This window comes from Metarhizium acridum, assembly GCF_019434415.1.
Source record: "Metarhizium acridum strain ARSEF 324 chromosome Unknown scaffold_572, whole genome shotgun sequence".
NCBI lineage: Eukaryota > Fungi > Ascomycota > Sordariomycetes > Hypocreales > Clavicipitaceae > Metarhizium > Metarhizium acridum.
In genome coordinates this window covers 22,236-42,165 of record NW_027094042.1, presented here as the reverse complement: position 1 = coordinate 42,165, position 19,930 = coordinate 22,236, and the positions used below count along the sequence as shown (strand labels likewise).

Genomic DNA, 19,930 nt, shown 5'->3' with positions numbered 1-19,930 from the left:
CATTGGAGTGCCAAGTCTCAAGTACTAATCAATGGGTCCCGTTTGCTGCTCACTGGACCTGTTGGGCGACAAGAATGGGCAGCGGCAGCAAAGAGTCTTGTGACGGTACGGCATGATGGCAGTGGGCATGATGCGGCAAAGCGGAACAATTGAAGGGACACAAAGGCTTGACCAAGTAGGCTACTGTGAGAGAAGACGCTGGCTCTATAAAAGGGAAAAAAAAGGCGGGGTGCACCAAAAAAGAAAAAAAAATTAACACCCCGGTCAAAGAGCTATTGCCCATGTGCTGAAACAGCTCCTCCATTGTATTGCGACCTACACAGGCACAAAAGCCGCGGCCTGGGTGCCAAGGGTCGGTCTCAACATGCTGTAAACTGGATTATTTGTTCAAAGCAAGTGTTGCCATGGACGAAGCGATTGCTCCAGTCAGGCAGGGATTGGTGGTAGATCTAGATGAGGTGGAGGAAATTCAGCATACGGGGCGGGTCCCGACCGTCGATTGTTTTTGCCATGATTCGTAGGACCAGACGGCCGGCCGTTAGTAGTTACCGTGAATCCCCACCGTCTGGTGGCTTATATGGACGTCGCGCTCGCTTCAGCCTGTCACCCAGAGTCCGCTTTGAACAACCAAGCAAATGCAACAAATTCTTGCGACTTGTAAAAATGCTTGTTTAGTCCTCCTTTACATGTGGCGCATCCTTTATTCGCAACTCGTCCCTGTCACTCGCAAGGTCACGCGAGGTGAGCACAGCTCGTGTGGGTTCCTACTATTGCATGTAAGGAGTAGCTAATCCTTATACAGCGATACAACTACCTACTACACATATTCAAAAACCCAACTGTTTGGTTTTACGTCACGGGAGAGCCGCAGGCACCATCAACCGGGTCTTGCTCATAATGGTGGTAAAAGGAGAGAAGCAAAAACATGATTCAACTATCTTGAAGTCCTAAAAAGCAAATCCTATAGTCTCGCAAACCTGCAGTGTTTCAACTTCCTCCAGCCTCCGAATAGCATACCCTGAATTCAATTCCTCCCCATGCTGTCCTCATCAATAGTGTTATCCCAAAAAGCACAGTCCAAAGTCTAACCAACTTGACGTGTTCTGGCTTCCTTGATGCTTCAAGTGGCGTGTGCTGAATCTAGTTCCTCCTGACAATTCACCACCCTAACATTTTCGTCCGCATCAATCACGAATTTGAGTCCTGACAACAGCTTCTTCTCTATTTCGTCCATCGAGTCCAGAGCTCGCCAACAGTAGTCGAAAATCTTCTCATCATGAATCCACTGTGCATGTGTCGTTAATTTACGTTTCCAAAGTTGCCACATTTTTGTAATCAGCGGCGTGCTGAAATTAGCTCCAATGGTGGAAAAGTTGCGGTCTCCGCATCCCCCAGACCTAGTTCCATTGAGACAGTCTTGCAAAAGTCGAGTATTGCCGCGAATTATCCAGCAGCAAGCTACAAAAATCTTTGGATCACGTACTTCCTCAGGCTTGTCGTTCCACGTGTCAAGCGCGAGACTCATCCCGGAGCTGGCAAAGGAGGAAAAGCCACGGCCCAGTTCACCGTATAGGCCTGCAACGAAGGCATTGAGATTTATCCATTCGTCAACTTGGAAAGTCTTGATATCGTTGAGAATCTGCTCGTCGCTACACCAGGGATCTTTGTCGGATATTTCCGTTAGTAATCAGGTCTGGACGTGGTCGAATCGACGGTTGTATACACACTAAATATCCACCGTTTCTCCAGTTGCTTTTCAAATTCATCCAGTTTCTTCCATCCAACTACATTCTCAAACATCTGCTCAAAAACTGTGGCTAGATCCCGCTGCCAACTGTGGTCATGAGGAATACAGCTTGCGAGACGGATCAAAGTAGTGAAAACACACAGAACGTGGCCGGTCTTGGAAAAATGCTGAATGCACGAGAAGAATTCTATGATTTTCTCTCGGCGATCAGGGGTACGAGGAGGCGCATCGGCTGCGAGGAGAAATTTGTTTACGAGTTCGTCGATCACGAGCTCATCGCGGTTGCGAAGACGGCTGAAATCTATTTGTTGCTCCGCCATGATGGGGATTGACGTATAAAATAGTGGCCGAAGGCGAAGAAGAGGATATCGAGAGGATGGAGTTGCCGGAGCATTGTCAGTGTCAGTTTGTTGACGGCAAAAGGGTGGCTCTATATACTTGGAGAGTCAAATTATTCACACACAATCAGCAGTGGCAATGATCAAAGCCATGGAGCTGTTCATCCTTTGTTGATGCATGCAAGACATTCTGTGTCCGAACAGGCGACTTTCACATCGCAGAGTCAACATTTCACAACGCCAGGCGGGTTTCACCGTTGAGCCATGAAGACCCAAAGAAAAAAAGAATCCAGCAATAGTTTCTCTAGGCCAGACACCCCCGATATGCAGTCAAGTTTGATGATCCCAAAGGCAACACACCAACCACACAACGGACTAGACACCTTGTTCACCGTGTAAGTCTCAACACCGCACCATAACTCGAGCCTCTGCATCAAATAAGCAGTAAATCAACCTTTGATGAATAGCTCACCGGTAACGATGCTCTGGGATGTTAAGAGTCCTCAGATGCTGTCAACAAAGATATGATAAATGCGTAATGTTTGTTTCCCCGGCCTTTTGTGCAGAGAAGCCGCCACACAATAGCTTCTGTGTGTTACCCATTGACTCTTGTCTTTGTGGCCCTGCCACACCCGCAGCGGACACCACGAGTACTGCTAACCAACAGGGCTACTTCTGTGCATGAACACAGCCTTGTATTTTTGTTTTCACGCATGGCACGCCGTTCTTTGGCAGAAACTGAAACCACGGCCAACATGCACGCGGTCCGCCTGTTGCACCGCTTTGTGCCACGCAATCACATCATCCTCGGGGGTCCAATGATCAATTGTTGGCCCCCAAATTTACTGCAGTAAGAGGGTCTGCGAGTTTACACAAAGTTTGGGGTAAGAATGGCCGGATCCCCTAGCCGGGTCCGTTGGTTGTTGGCCTTGTGATTGGGCATTGTGTGGTGCGACTCCGGGCCCAATGCCATGCATGGCTTGGGAACCCAATGTTGTATATCTGTTCTCGGTCTGTCCATGGAGTATTTCTCAAGTCCCCCACTCCTAGTCGATACCGTTTACTGTGCTCCTGTCTTCCAGCTCTTGGTTTTCTGCTCCACAGGACAAGCAATGGACGCATCGAGCTCGAGCGAATGGGGAGAGAAAGGTCTACACATGGCCGCCCCCGAGACCATGAAGTACCGGCTCACACAATCACAAGCCCATTTCCACGAGGAGGAGTACTAACTATGCTCAGTGAGTCCAGTGACTGGACACTCGTGACGCGAGGAAGACAGTCACGTCCGAATGATGAAGCCCAAAACGGGTCTTTTGTAAGTTTCTTGTTTGTGCAACTAGATCTCTGTTTTCTTTTAAAAAGCTTAAACCATCTTAGTACTCCTGCTCCAACTTGGAACCGCATCACCCCGGCCGGTACGTGAAAGCATCCGATGTCAGAGCTCAGATAGCTCAAATCCCAGACTACGACAAACACGCCAAGGGCAAATCCAAAGAAATCAAGAATGAGTACCCAAAAGTGTTTGCGAATATCGAAAGGTTCCCCGACTTGGCGTCTGGCGGTCCTAGGATAGAGTATCCATTGAAACCAAAAGGAGTCCAAATGTGGCGGGACAGTGACAGGATGGGGACATCGGCGGGCCTTCACCGCGCAATTTGTGACAGAGACAAGGTATATAGGACAGGCTTTGATGTAGTCTACCATGACGTGACCAAGTCGCAGAGTCCCTCAAACAACTTGACCCGAGCGATTTATCGCAGCGCCGAGGAAGCGGCGGAAAAGAGGAAGCAAGAGAGGCACAAGAAACACCGACGAGGAGAAGGCTCTGGATCGTCCAAATCTTGATATTAGCAACGAGGATGACTATTGCGAAATGCCACAAGACAAAGATTAAAGCAAACTTGTGCAAGAGGAGTGAGAGTTACTTGAAGGCGGCTTCAGAATATCTTTCCAATTATTCGTACGAGCTTTTGAACAGCGCCCTCTTATTATTCGCCCCCGTTATATTTGCGAATAGCTGACAGATTGGTATTTACATCAGAAAAGAAATCTATGATTATTCAAACTCTCCACGGCAGCAGTGTTCACTCAATGACGGGCACATAAAGACTCCTGCTTGTATCTTTTCTCGCGAGAATGCCTGATGTTGTGCTTTGAACTTAGGGTTCTTGGTTCTATATCTACGCAGATTGTGTATTGAATGAAGGCAGACTAGAAGAGTCCTCCGCATGCTTCTCAGTCTTAACTCTCGACATTGTAATACTTTACAGACGGCTCACTCGAGTCCGCTCCCTTCATTCTCTCATCAGCATACGAGAGCGCCCAGTCTTTGAACCGATCAATATTAAATTTCTGGACCCAGCCTTGCTCCTGCAGATTTCGAATGGCATCCTCAACCCACGTCACGCAACTCTGCTGCGGATGCGTATTTTTGACGGGTAGAGGAACCTTGCCAAAAAAGTCGCCAAGCTCCGGCGCCGACACCTCGTCCGGAACATGGCCAATGACGATACGCCCAATGAGCTTAGTCCCGAGCTCAAGGTCGACTTCTGTTTGGGAACGGAACCACCAATCCATAGTAGGGTTCTTCATTCGAAAGGTCACGGGGTCAATGTCACTTGCATCTGTGGCATCAAAGGCGTGGCAGTCTCGCCCTTGGCTCGTCTGGGGCATGACGATTATACCCCAGTGGTAAGCTTCGTAGCCAAAAGTTCGTCGGGCGTTTCCCTGAGAAAAATGATCTCGGTGGTGCAGAGCCACAGCAACTAACCCTGCCATGGTCGTTTCCGTATCCAGATGCGAACAGCAGCCAAAATAACAGTTGAGGCGAGTTTGGATGACAAACGAATCCGCAGGTACTCGACGCTCGTGCCACGCCCCACCATTAGGTAATTCAGCTACAGAAGCTCTCACCACCATACTAATGGTGGGGCGTGGCACGAGTAGTGGCAAGAGGAATCAAGACGCGAGGTTGCATGTGTAAGCCGGTGGATCTGCGTCATTAGGGCGTTAGACAATTGGTGATGTATCAATCATCGTGGCCCGAGTCATACGAGACTCCACCCACAACCTGTCGATGTCCGGGATGCGCACTGGCCGATTCCTGGGCGATGGAACAGTGTGAATCCACTTGTGACAAGGGCTCGTAGAGGGCTTAGAGTCAACAGCTCAAGTAATCTAATAACAGTCTGTGGTATCAAAGATCCTTGGTTCTCTCAAGGCTTGGATAGACTAAAGAGCTCTATTTATACAAGTAAACGGTGAGAGCCTTATGCCCTAGGTCTCGTGATCGTAGTCCTCATGTAACCGTGTGACCTTTAGTCATTATTCACAGACCGGTATACCAAGTCCACTGGCCTAAGGGTGTTTTTATATACGTGGTGGAGAACTATATAGTATATTAAAACTAATACATATTTACAACTCTAACTCATGGGAACATATTACCTTTACTAGTAATTGCTTTCAGTGAAAGTCCAAGTAATTTAAGAATTGATGAGTTTCAGAATCATACATCTTAACGAACCCAGTTGTTCTTAGGTCCGACTATGTAGAATCACCAACTGTGTGACAAGGGCTCGTTAGAGGGCTTGGAGCAATTTAGCTCAATTCATCTAATAACAGTCTTTGGTATCAAAGGTCCTTGGTTTTCCTCGAGGCCTCGTTGACCAAAGACCTCTTTAAATGCAAGAAGTCGGTGAGGGACTTTGCCCTAGGTCTCATGACCGTAGCCCTTGTGTAACCTTTAACATTGGGCTATTTCCGTGTAACAAACTGCGAGGAGCTAGCTCCTATTAAACAACAGTGTCAAAAAGATAACGTAGCAGAAAGTACCCCTGTTGTCTGGTAACTAAGCTCTTACATGAGCGGTCTAGTCTCCGTCGTTGCGCAACTTGGTAATGGACCCATCGTCCCTGCAAAATGAATGTGGACAGGCAAGTTCGAGAAAGGCTATTACTTCATGTCAAAACTCACATGAAATACGAGGGACTTCTTGACCTATATACATATTTTGAACTCGAACAGGATTAATACTTGAATATCATAAGAGAAGAGAGTCAACTTGGAGCTGTTACTTTTATAGTGGGAATAGAGATTCGATAGATAGCCGTCGGCCCAAAATTGCAGGATATCGAGATGGTTGAAAGAAGATTGCATTGAACAAGAGTAATCGGGCAGCTTGGTAGCTACCTAGAAGTCAGTGTGACAAGGGCTCAATAGAGGGCTTGAAGCAAATAGTTCAATTCATTGATAACCTTGTAGGATGTCAAAGGTCCCTGGTTTTCCAAGAGAGAGGAATGGACTAGTGACCGCTATAATGAGAAGAACGTGTGTCTAGGGGCCCTCACCGGTCAGGTGTTCATCTGTGTAAACGTGAGGTCCTTTGTCCCGATGCCCTTTTGTTGGGCTTTATTGCTGGATCGGGACCGTGTAACAGTCAGGTACATTTTTATTTTAGTCTTACTTGGTCCACGTCTGCAGGCGGGAAATGGCCTAGGTTAACTTGATGTACGTATTTGACACCAATGTCCCATGCTTTGAAGAAGTCGAAACTTGATAACTCAGAAGGTCTTCCTAAAGTAGCTAGCATGATAATAGCACGCCCTGCAACTAAGAGGAACTCCGTATTGGTCATTACCCCGCAGATTATGTGATGGGTGCAAGAGCATGGGAAGAGATGACAGCTTCCAGAGTAAACTACCGGAAGTTCCCTCTTTGGTAGCACAGCAGACCCTTCCCAACGACTGAATGGCTGCGGCATTTTGGGCTCAGAGACTCTTTGTACAGATAATTGATGCCCAATGAGGCCCAAATCTACAAATAGAGCGATTAAGAACCCGTTGTCGCTACGTGGAAGTTAAATCATCTCCGCCAACTTATTGCGCGACTAAGTTACTTGTTGCGGCAGCTTTTGCAGTTGATTGTCGTTATAGAACGATGACACAGAAAACTTGGTTTCTGCCACCCGACTTCACTTTCCGACCGGAAGGCGAAATACGGTTGGGAACAATCCTCAAAGACCCAGGGAGACCGACTCTCAGCATAACAACCGTCGGTCCAAATGAAACGCCAAGTCTTGTTCTCCCCGAAGTGGAGTATCTGATTGAGACTGCCCATAGGCACGGCACCGAAGCGAACCAGTCTATAAATGCCGGATTCTTTGCGAAATTTGTCGAACTGGCTACAGGCTCGGGGAATGTTGACGTTGCCCGCTTCCTTGACCGAACATTTGGTACTGTTGACCATGTGGTGCATCAGTTCAGTGGTGCTTTGAGCCCAGCCACTGTCAAGGCGATTGTCAACCTCGACCAAGTGAAGAAGTACGTCAATGGTGGCAAATTCGGCTGGGCCAGGAAGCGGCCGGTGTACATAGTGTCTGGACTACGCATTGCCAAGGACTCATTCAAGGTCAGCAATGAGGCTGCATTGACTTCGTCCATCTCCGTTGAGGCATCCGTGATTCCTGATTTGACTGGAGCACCTGTGCCCCGTGAAATAGGGGTGAATATGGAAGCCAGCAGTGACAAGAGGACTTCGAATAGTTACAACACGGCCGCAGGTATCGTATTTGCTTACAGGATGCACGTGATACGCACTGCTTCTTGTGGCCAGGTTGAATCGGAGTTATTTTCATCTACGACGGCCTTTTGTACGGGCTCCGGAGGGGGCGACAAAGAGCCAGATATAGAGTGCGTGGAGGTTACAAGCTAAACGGTAGGCCACATGCATGATTCTAGAGATGGACTAGTTTAAGAAGAATATATTATCGGCGATAATATCTTAGCTACTCTTAAGAGCAAGTAATTAAGTATAAGTTGAGATATACTTTAAGAAATATATATTATGTGGCGGCGTCTATGCTTATAGTTTAGAGGAAATTAGAGGGACTATTTAATTTTACTAGTATAAGAAGATAGCCTTTAATTTTAATCTTTAATTTATTCTTATTTAATGCTTTAGTTTATTAATATTTTATTAATTTATTTAATTAAATTTATATACAAGAAGAACTATAGTTTAAGTAGCTAAGAACCTAAGGTAAGAGTAATTTATAACGCGTATACGAAGTTACCTGCGAAGAGGGATCGAATTAGGTACCGCGTATAAGAAGTTACCTGTAAAGAGAGACTAAATTAAGCTTACTTATATTCTAAAATAAGGTATAAATTCCTATTTATTTTAGTTTAAATTCTATAAGTATTATTACGTAAGAAGTAAGTATAAATTAAAGTTAAAACCCTTAATAAATAAGTATAAAAGAATTAATTTAAATATTAAATAATTTAAATAAGTTTTAATCTTATATTATTAAAAGATTTAAGAATAAAGTTCTTCTTTAATTTCTTATTTAATTATTTTATATCTTAGGTTTATTTTAATATAATTATATTATAATAATTAAAGCTTATTCTTTTTTTTATAAGAATAAACCTAAAATATAAAATAATTAAGTAAGAAATTAAAAAAGAACTTTATTCTTAAATCTTTTAATAATATAAGATTAAAACTTTTTTAAATTACTTAATATTTAAATTAATTCTTTTATACTTATTTATTAAGGGTTTTAACTTTAATTTATACTTACTTTTTATATAATTATAATTATATAATTTAAACTAGAATTAATAGGGATTTATATCTCGTTTTAGAATACTAGTAAACCCGATTCGGTCTATCTTCGCTAGAGTATTAACTATAGTATAGTTTTATAGTTTTATAGTTTTTATAGTTTTAAATATAATAAATAATATTAAATCTAATAAAATACTTATAAAATTTTAAGTTTTACGAATAAGTAGTATTAATATAAAATTATAAGTTATTATTAAAAAAGTGGGTCCTTATATACTCTTATAAGCTTAAAACTTTAAAAACTACATTTTATAGTTTTTATAGTATAGTATAAATTATATAATATAGTGTGTTTTTAGAAAATTATATCATCTGGTTTTTAAGCTTATAATAAGCTAGAGGGACCCACTTTTTTACATAAGCTAATTGGTAATAATATTAGCTAATTTATGTATTTATTATTATAATTTAAGTATTTTATTAGACTTATTATTAATTATTTAAGCTTTTTTAAAAATTAAAAATATAGTTTTCTTATTAATACTCTAATCTTTACAGATAACTTCGTGCGCGCATTATATTTTTTAACTATATAAAATATAAGAGATATAATCTTTAAGCTGTTATTTATACTATTATTATTATTAATAAAAAGGCCTTATATAAAGGAAAAGAGACACTTAAAAATAACCTTATAATTACTATAATTAAAAGCTTAAAAAGATTAAGATAATTATAAAAGCTTATAATAAAGCTATTAAAAATATAAATAAAAAACAAGAGAAAGAGAAGAAACTAAAAAAGTTTATTAAAAAGCTAGTTGAAAATAAATACTATAAGCTAGTTTATTCTTATTATAAAGAGATTATTATTTTATAATATAAAATAATAGAGTTATAAGAGTTATACGAGCGCTACTATATAGTATTATATATAAGAGTAATTGTATATACGAGTATATTATTCTTAAGCTAATAAAAGATAGGAATATATAAAAAAAAGGAAATAAAAGTATATAAAAGTATATAAAAAAATATAAAAAAATATTTCTTAACTTTAAGTACGTGAAATTTCTTTCACGTAAATCTAAGTTTTAAACTAGCTATATATAATTAACAGGCGTTTATTCAGCCGAAGGCTGACTCTACATTAATCCATAAATAAGTTTTCCGAATAATGAGGGTTTGGTGCAGGCTTGACAAATAAGTTTCTATTGGTCCAAATTTTGTATGGGAAATCGCGAAAGAAGGCTGGATTGGTTGGTGGCTCTAGAAAAGTGGGTAAAGGACAGCCACCGTCTGTCGGTGCTTCTTTGTTTACTTCTCTGTTTACAATCGTTTACAATCGTTTACAATCGTTTACAATCGCTAAATTTGCCCAGCGATCTGTTCGTTTGCTTGGCCAGCAGCCTTTCTTCCATTATTGAAACAGATGTACCGCATGGTTGGGTATGGATTATGATTCTAGGGGTAATATTAGTCCTAGATCTGAATTGGCAGTCCATTGCCCGTCTTGCGACCGAACAAAATCACCAAGTAATTTCGTTAGCAGGAGGAAATCTGCCAATCCAACTACAACCTGTCTGGAATGCCGGGACCACCGCAATTCCGAGGTAACTGACACCATTGATATACTATATATGCCTCCCTAACCTGATCAAGCGTGCCAGGTCCAAAGGTGCCGTCCTTGCATTGAGAAAGCTGGCTGTCCGTCCTACCTCAGCTGAGAGATCTGCCCCGAAAAGAACCGACAGAGACGCTGGCCTATCGCCTCCTAACCAGAGATCTGGAACCCAACCTACATCGCCAGAGAAGCTACGGCAACAACATACAGCTAGGAGTTTGTTCGGAGAGCCAGGCAGCCAGCCGCAGATAGTGCTGGGGACGCCGATCCCACCAACCCAAGCGAGCTCGCGGCTCTTCCGGGCTCTAGCTCCCTCACCGCCTGTGCCGCCCTCGACCGATCCTGTCGCCTCACATTCTGATCCATCTACTGTCCGAAGCAGCACGACTGGTGTGGACTACTCTTACCTGGCTGTTAGGTTCCACAAGGGCGGGAAGGACTCGCAAGATGATGCCTCCAAGGCCGGCGCCAGGGCCAAGCAGGCCACTATTCGGCGCGACCATCGTTCACGACGCCGTGCAGGGGAGGCTGTGTCACTAACTCCCACAATCTCTCAACTCGGCGTCTTTGAAGGTTCTGATGGTCCTGGAGAAGGTATCCTTGTGCTGTGGTCCCGGCAGTTTGTTCAAGCTAACCACGGAACGTAGCTGGGAGTCAAGATCGACTACAGGCAAATGAGCTCCCAGATGGGGATGGAATGACCAAGGAAGCGGATGACAGGGGACAGTTCTCTGAATCTGATGTTGACGTCGAGGACTATTTCAACTTGCTGCTTTCACCTGCTCGACCACGGAAGTACCTCGAACACCTAGGGGTAGAGTCTGATTCCGATCTAGGGGACGAAGACGGGAACGATAATAGCAATGCCTTGGACGAAAGCCCTCTTCGCTATTGCTCGCGGCAGCCTTCCAGAAAGTCAGGGCCTCGTCGCCGTGCTCGCCGTGGTCCTGCCCCTGGTACAGGAGGGCGGCCAAAAAAATCTCAAAGGCAAACTCGATCGTCGGGGCCGCCACGACGGTACCGGAGTCCAGTGATGATTCCACCTGAAGAATCGGCCGTATTTCACGCACAAGATCCGGTGTGGAATGGGGACCTGGACGCTTGCGCCTTGACCTGTCGTGATAAAGCAATCCTCCGTGAGTTCTGGACAAAGCTGGACAATGACCAAATGCAATTTTGTGGTCGATGTCAAGAGCGTTGGTTCCAGATGAAGATCGATTCTGATGGCATTTGTGCGCGTTGCTGTCGAAAGGATGATAAACGCGGCCCTGAAGAGCCGTACTTCTTCTCTGTGGACAACCAGTTGGATTTTGGCTCCGTACCGACTCAATTGCCTCAGCTTACACCTACTGAAGAGTCTTTAATAGGCCGTGTTCACGTCCACGTGAATATTATGCTTGTGCGGGGCCAGCAGTACAAATATCGGGGACATGTTGTTCACTTTCTCCGCGAGGTTGGCTTGGTGTACAACCAACTCCCGCTTTTGCCGCGGGAGTTGAACACTGTATTACTCCGTCCTTCCAATACGTCGTCCCATGCAAACCTTAGCCGGCAATTCACCCGCCAGTTCCGTGTACGCCGCCAGCCAGTTGCCATATGGCTTAACTACCTCCGGCGCCATCATCCTGGCTATCGATGCATCGTCATCGACGAAGAGCGGCTGAGTCAATTGCCTCAAGATGGCAATGTCCTGGACGACATCCCCCAGAGCCAGGTGGAGGCTGCCGAAGTTGGACCCGAGGAAGATGAGGAGGCAGAACCGGACCTGGAGGACGAGGCTGCGGTGCCGGACCTTTTGGCCAAGGACACGGAGCTCGATGCTCTGCGGTCTATTCTTGCCGGAGAACCAGAAGCTGAACCAAGGCTTTCCACAAGCTTCCAGGAGCAGGTGCAGCACGAGCTGCAGCTTCCGAATATACGGCGCACACCCATTAATGAGTTCAATCGCTCTCATGCCCTACTCTCCTTAGCTTTTCCCTGCCTCTTTCCTGACGGGAGAGCCGACTTTGTTGAGCCTCGGCTACGGTCAATCGACTACAAGGACTACATCGAGCACGCGATGCGCTGGCATGACGGGCGTTTTGCACGCCACCCGACCTTCCGCTTCGTCGCCTTCAATACTCTGATGCGGTCACAGGCCCGTGCACGGTCCAAATTCTTCGTGAAGCAACACGATGGTAGTCATGAACCGCTCACACGGGAGCAGCTTGTTCAGGCACTGGAGCACAGCGAGGACCCTGAGGCGCAGGTGCTAATCAACTCAATCACAAGACATGCGGTACCTATTCGCGGCACGCGCCCCTTCTGGAACAGGAAGAGGCAGGACCTCGAGGCCTATGCCTACAACCTTGGATGTCCTGGTGCATTCATCACATTCAGCCCGGCAGATTTACACTGGCGGAGTCTCTACCAGCACATGCCCCGATATGATGAATGGCTGGCTGCGTCCGAGTCCGAGAGGATGGGTCTCTCGCGCCAACTTTTGCGTCAGAATCCTCACATTGCTGCTTTCCATTTCTACCGCCGATACTGTTTCTTTCGAGATATCGTGTTAAGCAAGAAGTTCAACATTACGGATTACTGGGATCGGTATGAATGGCAAGGGCGTGGCAGTCCGCACAACCATGGCCTGTACTGGATGGAGAATTGCCCAAGAGTCGACATGGTGGATGAAGCCGCTCGTGATGTTTTTGCACGCACGTGGGGATTCCACATCACTGCCATTAATCCTGAGCCGACTAGGACTATGCCCCAGGGTGAGGGTAACCCCCTGAGCGTAGATCCACTGAGTACAGAACTGACATTCCTGCGTCTCTCACAAATCGTCAACCGCTGCCAGCGCCACAGATGCAATACCACATACTGCTTACGCGTAAGGAAGAGAACCGTTGATCTGGCGAGGGATATGGAAGGCGCTGCTGCAGATATCGAGGCGGCCAATGCGGCCAATCCAGAGCGGGAGTGTCGTTTTGACTTTCCTCGTGCCTTGCGGGAGCTGGCCGCAGTGATCAGGAAGGAAGGCAAGTCGTACTATGTCTTCGAGGCGGCGCGGAATGACAACCTCATGAATCACTTCAATCCCGCCATTATACTAGGCTGGCTAGCCAATATCGACATATCTCCTTGCACCAGCCTACAGGCGGTTATTACGTACGCTGCCAAGTATTGCAGCAAATCTGAGAAGAAGACTGAGCCTTACTGTAAGCTTGCAGACCAGGTTTTGCCGCACACGGCACACCTTCAGCCGCTATTATCCTTCTCCTCTCGCCTGATGAATAAGCTGATTGCCGAGAGAGATTACTCGGCGCAGGAGATTTCCCATCTTCTCCTTAACATTCCTCTGCAGGAAGGCACGCGGATGGTGGTCTCTGTCGACTGCCGTCCTTTGGAGCAACATGCACGTTCGTATCGCGTGGATGAAGATGTCAACGAGACCGTCGGCAGCTACAGGAGGTATCTCGAGAGAAATGACCAGCACGAGGATGCAACTTACCTCGAGTACCTGCAATCGTATAATCTCAAGACGTGGAGGAGACTCGCTGCCAACGCGAAGAAGAGAGTCCTGTCTTACTTTCCTCGATACAGGTCCGTGGAGGCATCTCCCCAGTTTGGTGACTTCTGCCGTGTTAAATTGATGATGGCTCATCCGCATCGCTCTCCAGAGGAGTTGCTCACCGTGGGCGGGCAGCGGTTCGATTCCTTCGCGGCTGCGTACAGGTTTTGCAGAGAGCAGCACCGTGACACCCATGCGGACGATCATTATGGGGAGCCAGATACAAATGAATTGAGGGCTGAGGACGACGAATTTGAGCTTGAGGTCCATGAAGAGCCCATTGTGGATGAAGACTGGCATGAACTCGCCCGCATGCTTCCCGACCGCCCGCTGGAGGAAGAGGATATCGACATGCTCGGCCGCCGAGACATCGACATCAATTATGATTGGACCCCTCACGTTGGACGGTATACTGATGACGGTATTCTCAAGGGCGACTACTGGAAGCAACGCAAGGCGGCAAACCGCCTTGACCTTGATGTGGATCATCAGCCCTTGGAAGCTCGAGATTCCCTAAACCGGGATCAGCGCTTAGTATACGATACCGTGATGGACCACTTCCTGAATCAGGAACCCTCTCAGTTGCTGCTCCATGTGGATGGTGGAGGTGGTACCGGGAAGTCATACCTCATTAATTTGCTCTCCGCGCACCTCCAAGCCGCTGCTGCCGGGAGAGGGACACCTGTTTGGCGTGCCGCGCCCACTGGCGTCGCGGGAAATCAGATATCGGGCACTACTTTGCACTCCCTGTTACACCTTCCAATCAACAAGGACTTCAAGCCCCTCTCGCCCACTGACATGGCCCAGCTCCAGAAGAAGCTGAAGGACATCAACTACCTGATCATCGATGAGAAGAGCATGCTGGGACTGCGACAGCTTTCTTGGATCGATGACCGCCTGCGCGAGGCGTTCCCGAGTAGGAATGAGGAGTTCTTTGGTAGTCTTAACATCCTTCTGGTTGGCGACTTCTTCCAGCTTCCACCCGTGCTACAGAAGCCGCTCTATTACGATAAAGAGGTGCAGGGAGTGGAGATCAAAGGCAGGAACGCATATAGACGCTTCGATAAATCAGTCTTCTTGAAGGTTGTCCAACGGCAACGGGGCGACGATCAGAAGGCGTTTCGCACAGCTCTCGAGGAATTGCGGCTCCTCCAACTGTCAGTCGAGTCCTGGAAACTCCTTTCCGGTCGAGTACAGGCGAAGCTAGATGATCTGGAGGTCGCCAGGTTCGCCAACGCCTTGCGAGTATACGCCACGAAAGATAGGGTGAACGAATATAACCACTACCACCTCGACCGCCTCGGCCGGCCAGTCATTCAGGTCAAGGCTAAGAATGTCGGCCTTGGCGCGGCTGCGGCGCCTGATGACAAGGCGGGCAACCTTGCGAAGCAGATCCCTATATGCATTGGCGCCCGTCTGATGCTGACATCTAACCTTTGGCAGCCAGTTGGTCTCTGCAACGGCGCTCGCGGTACCGTTTACGATATCGGCTGGGCACCGGGGGCTGACCCAGTCCAAGACCCTCCCTGTGTTATCATGATGGAGTTTGACAAGTACAGTGGACCTGTGTTCCTGACCACCGCTGATGGCAGAAAGATTGTCCCGATTCTCCCAGTAGACAGGGACTTCCTCATCGGAAGCACTCTCTGCACTCGCACGCAGTTTCCCCTGATCGTATGCTACGCCATTACGGTTCACAAGTCGCAGAGCATCACTGAAGATGTCATCGTGACAGATCTCTCCTGTCGGGACTTTCAGACTGGTTTAAGCTACGTAGCTGTCTCTCGCGTAAAAACGCTCCAGGGCTTGATGCTGGATGCGCCCTTTGATCGTGGTCACCTGTTTTACGAGTCTCCACCAGAGGGTATGAAGATGAAGATGAGGGATGAGCGGCATAGAAGACGACAGGTCCTTACACGGAATCCATATAGGTCAGACCACGGCTCTGCATAACTAGATAGCTAGCTAAATGTAATGTCTTAATAGTTGCTTGGCCCAAGGACTCCCAGCCTTCGGATGATCGTACCCCTTGCACCCACAGCTCTAACGTGCAAGGGGTGGCGTAGTATTTTACCACAACGCGGGTGCAACGGGACGCGATGTGAACAGGTCAGACAATAGCATGCCTGGCTGATCACAGCTTCACTGAACCAGGTCGATGTACTTTTACATAATGGCCAAATTTCTGACTGGGGGATTTAGGCCCATCGGAGCCGCCATCGGAGGAGAAATGGAGCACTCGGAGTCGGAGGGCAGCCGGGCGACTTGCCACACCTAAACCAGCCATTGCCCATCACCCCAGGTTTTGCCTTGGAGAAACCCCAGCCCCCCCACGTCGCTGCCCGCAGGGGGCTAAAGACACGACGACTTGGTGACACATTCTAATTTCTGACCACTCACCTCGTCGTGAAGTGGCCGGTTATCAACGGGTTCCACTGCTTCCGCCCTGTGATAGCTAATAACTGCTCCCCGGCCCGGCGCACCTGCCTCCAACCTGACCAACTGACCTTTCTGTGTCTTCATCCGTGTCACAACTCTTTCCCTTCCGGGCTCAACGGCCGTCTCCATTCTCCGTGATGGTTAATCCATGCCGCAGACCCTCGTGACTTGCCCGTTTACTACCAGTTACATCCAACCACAACCATTTGACCCTCGACTTCCCTCTTTCAATATCACACCCAACAGCATCAAACAGCATCCAATAAATAGCCTGCGGAGTCTGGCGACTTCTTCTCAAAACATGCTTCTAGATTACCTGCAGCACCGCCGTGACTGGTAAGTGCTCGTTATGTGTGTTGTCTTGCGTCTTGGCTCCCCTCATCCTAGACGTTTATGAACCTCAACACCGTCGACAGTACCTAAGTTGGCCAACACTGGTCGTTACTTGACCCCCTCCCCTGTCACCAACTCACCATACCCCCCCTCTCACCAAACTGCTGTTGACCCCACGTTAACACCTCCATCTTTCTCATAGCCGGTTCAAGCAGGATGAGCGTGTGCGTCGTATTCGCGCTCTGACTGCTTACCATGCTCCTTTCAGTCCATTGGATCGGGAGATCATCAACAAGCCCATTGAGGAGCTTGTCCAAGAAGTACACAAGGACCCAAGCAGAGCTGCCGACCTCCTACATACCTATGGAAAGGTCGCATTGAAAGCCCATGCGAAGACCAACTGTGTCACTGAAGTTCTCATTGAGGATGCTGAGAAGTGGATCAAGGATGGCTCCATCAACTTCAAAGGCCCTCTTGCTGGTATCCCTGTCAGCTTGAAGGATACCATTGATGTAAAGGACTATGATAGCTCCGTCGGTGTGACGTGTAATGTCCACAAACCCAAGGCAGAAGATGGTGTTACTGTCAAGTTGTTGAAGGAGCTTGGGGCTGTCCCATACGTCAAGACCAACATCCCCATCACCCTCCTTAGCTTCGAGTCTTCCAACGACCTGTGGGGTCGTTCTACCAATCCTTACAACAGCAAATACACTCCAGGTGGTTCCACGGGTGGTGAGGGCGCCCTCCTCGCCATGGGAGGCCGAATTGGTATCGGTAGCGATGTTGCTGGAAGTGTCCGATGCCCCGCGCATTTCTCTGGCATCTACTCCCTCAAGTGCTCGACTGGTCGGTGGCCCAAGCTTGGTATGACCACAAGCATGCCCGGACAGGACGGCATTCCTGCTGTATACAGTCCAATGGCCCGAACACTAAATGATCTCTTCTACTTTACTCGCGCTGTCCTTGAGAAGGGCACCTACAACTATGATTACTCTTGTCATCCTATCCCTTGGAGAGCAGATGTCGTCAAAGAGTATAAAGAGAAGAAGGTCATGCGAGTTGGTGTTTTGCAAACAGACGGCGTTGTTGACCCTAGCCCAGCTTGCAAGAGGGCTTTGGAGATGACTGAGGCCGCCCTGTGTCGGGCTGGCCACGAGATCGTCGAGATTAACCCACCCGAGCCGTACGAAGCTCTATACCTGGCCTCTCGTCTCCTATGTGCCGATGGTCTTGATACCGTTCGCGGATTCTTCAGGACTGGTGAGTGGAATGATCGAGGCGTAGCTCAGATGCGATTCTACGCAAAGCTTCCCAGCCCCATCAAGTACTTGTACTACCTCTGGGTCCGATACATTCGCCGTGACACACTGTGGGCTGGTTTGCTTCGTGACTGGCACCGCACTACCACTACGGAATACTGGGCACTCATTGGGCGCAGAGAAGCTTACAAGAGAAAGTGGTGGGAGTACTGGCAGGCCACTAAACTGGACTTTATCATTGCACCACCCAATGCCACTCCTGCCGTTCCTCATGACGGCATGCATGATGCTGTCAGTAGTTGCGGTTATACTTTCATGTTCAATTTGGTAAGTAAACATTGCCACGGACAATGGACATGCCCGCTAATATGGCTTGAACAGCTCGATTACAGTGCTGGCGTTATCCCCGTCACACACGTAGACAAGACCAAGGATCAACTGCCTGCTGGCTTTAACATTCGGAATCTGAACGGCATTGCCCGTGGTGCTTACAAATTGTATGACGCCAACGACATGCATGGGCTCCCTGTTGGCGTTCAAGTCATTGGACGGAGATTAGAAGAAGAAAAGGTGCTCGCTCTGATGGAGCGTGTGGAAGATGCTCTAGGTGATGACAAGTTCAAGTTGCTGGAGGTTGATTAATTGCCTAATGCGACAGGAGTAGCTCTTTGGTTTTGTCGATATACATGAATGGGGTTCGATATTCCTAGAATTGGCAACCTAGAGATGTTTACATTTACAAGCGCCGTCATTGCTTCATGGCGCAAAACACGTCAACAAATGTATATTCCGCGCACGTAACAACGAGCCACAGGGCGTATTGGGAAAATTTGAATTGCAATGTTCAAGGAGACAAATTAAGTTAAACTCTCACAGGGATGGGACAATGTAAACGAGGGGAAGAAAACGGGCCTCGTGGTTCTGTGCCTGGAAACGGTCACAGAAGGCCTTTTTTTCAACCGCTTTTGTTGCCTTATAATCAACTTTGTGCCAGTAGAAGAATTCCGTGTATTAGCTCGGATCGTATGTGTCGCAGCATATAGCTCGGAAATGAAAGAAATGTATTCCGCACATCTATGTGTGAGTTATGCTTGCAGTGAGCATCGTGCTCTAGTTGCAAGTTTCACACTTGAGGCGGCTCGCCGTGCCGAACCATGAAATTGCCGTTTGCTACATGTGCTAGTTAGATAAGTATGATTCTCACACAAATCACACCTCGAAGTAGCAAAGGGACAATATATATGTTTATAGGGATAATTTAAATGCCAACGGTGTATAGTTGAGCATGCACAGTTTACAGCCAAAGCCACTTGAGAATAATCAACGAAAAAAAAAAAAAACCCCCCACACACACACACAGGGCGTGACAGGGCAGACTACACATTCAAGACCGCATAATCACAGCCCCAATGAAAGCCAATGATTCGCTGCCGCCCGTCTCAAACGACTTCACAACCTCAAAGCTGCTGGTTGAAGCCTGCGGATAAGTCGCGATTAGTCATTCGCGCCGAAACTTCCAGAGCCACGCACCACGCACCAACATCCCACCAACCACGCAATTCACACCACCCAGCCCAATTCACCAGTCTCGGCCCCCAGCAAGGCATCGTGCCTTACGCGTCCCAATCATCAATATCTGGCCTGCCCAAGTCCGCCTTCCTCCAAAATGCGCACCTTATTCCTCCAGCACCACCGCTCCAGACGTGCACAGAACATCAGTGCGGTGCCTATAGACGGCCCTTCACAAAGATGCCTGAACATGAGAGCCTCGTAGGCTCCTATGTCCACCTGGCAATGGAGCAGCGAGCAAGTGACGCTCTGCATACTTTGAAAAAGGTCGCTTCGCAAGTGAAGCCGATCATGAGGGCTCGCGGATGGAAAGTCGGCCAGTTGGCAGAGTTTTACCCCAACCAGACCAATTTGCTAGGTTGTTACACTATAGCTTTATTTAAAGCAGACATGGGACTGACTGAAGATTGCATGGACAGGTTTAAATGTCAACAGAGGAGCCAAGATATGCCTTCGACTACGGTACCCAGGAGACAAGAACCAGTTTCTCCCGTTC

General features: G+C 47.5%; 5 protein-coding genes across 5 annotated transcripts; 3 read left to right on the top strand and 2 right to left on the bottom strand.

The window, feature by feature from the left end:
- Positions 1-1,120: 1,120 nt before the first annotated feature.
- J3458_020151 (uncharacterized protein) lies at positions 1,121-2,067 on the bottom strand (the record flags this gene model as incomplete). The annotated part of the gene is made up of 2 exons (XM_066121874.1): positions 1,121-1,662; positions 1,728-2,067. The coding sequence occupies 2 exons, from the start codon at positions 2,065-2,067 to the stop codon at positions 1,121-1,123; spliced, it is 882 nt and encodes a 293-aa protein (XP_065973049.1).
- Positions 2,068-3,134: 1,067 nt separating this feature from the next.
- Positions 3,135-5,287, top strand: J3458_020150 (uncharacterized protein). Its single transcript, XM_066121873.1, has 2 exons — positions 3,135-3,400; positions 3,463-5,287. Exons 1-2 carry the CDS (start codon positions 3,221-3,223, stop codon positions 3,928-3,930), a joined length of 648 nt encoding a protein of 215 aa, XP_065973048.1. The 5' UTR covers positions 3,135-3,220; the 3' UTR covers positions 3,931-5,287.
- Positions 4,067-5,279, bottom strand: J3458_020149 (uncharacterized protein). Its single transcript, XM_007817119.2, has one exon. The coding sequence runs from the start codon at positions 5,002-5,004 to the stop codon at positions 4,327-4,329; it is 678 nt and encodes a 225-aa protein (XP_007815310.2). The 5' UTR covers positions 5,005-5,279; the 3' UTR covers positions 4,067-4,326.
- A 1,736-nt stretch (positions 5,288-7,023) lies between the features above and the next one.
- On the top strand, positions 7,024-7,797 carry J3458_020148 (uncharacterized protein; the record flags this gene model as incomplete). The annotated part of the gene is made up of 1 exon (XM_007817118.2): positions 7,024-7,797. One exon carries the CDS (start codon positions 7,024-7,026, stop codon positions 7,795-7,797), a length of 774 nt encoding a protein of 257 aa, XP_007815309.2.
- Positions 7,798-16,316: 8,519 nt separating this feature from the next.
- Positions 16,317-18,507, top strand: J3458_020147 (uncharacterized protein; the record flags this gene model as incomplete). The annotated part of the gene is made up of 2 exons (XM_066121872.1): positions 16,317-16,609; positions 16,809-18,507. Exons 1-2 carry the CDS (start codon positions 16,422-16,424, stop codon positions 18,505-18,507), a joined length of 1,887 nt encoding a protein of 628 aa, XP_065973047.1. The 5' UTR covers positions 16,317-16,421.
- Positions 18,508-19,930: the final 1,423 nt, after the last annotated feature.

Bases quoted from the DNA above. Each gene is read 5' to 3' on its own strand.
- J3458_020150 (XM_066121873.1), top strand. From the start codon at position 3,221: ATGGGGAGAGAAAGGTCTACACATGGCCGCCCCCGAGACCATGAAGTA. The intron at 3,401-3,462 runs GTAAGTTTCTTG...AAACCATCTTAG, and splicing joins AAGCCCAAAACGGGTCTTTT to TACTCCTGCTCCAACTTGGA.
- J3458_020149 (XM_007817119.2), bottom strand. From the start codon at position 5,004: ATGGTGGTGAGAGCTTCTGTAGCTGAATTACCTAATGGTGGGGCGTGG.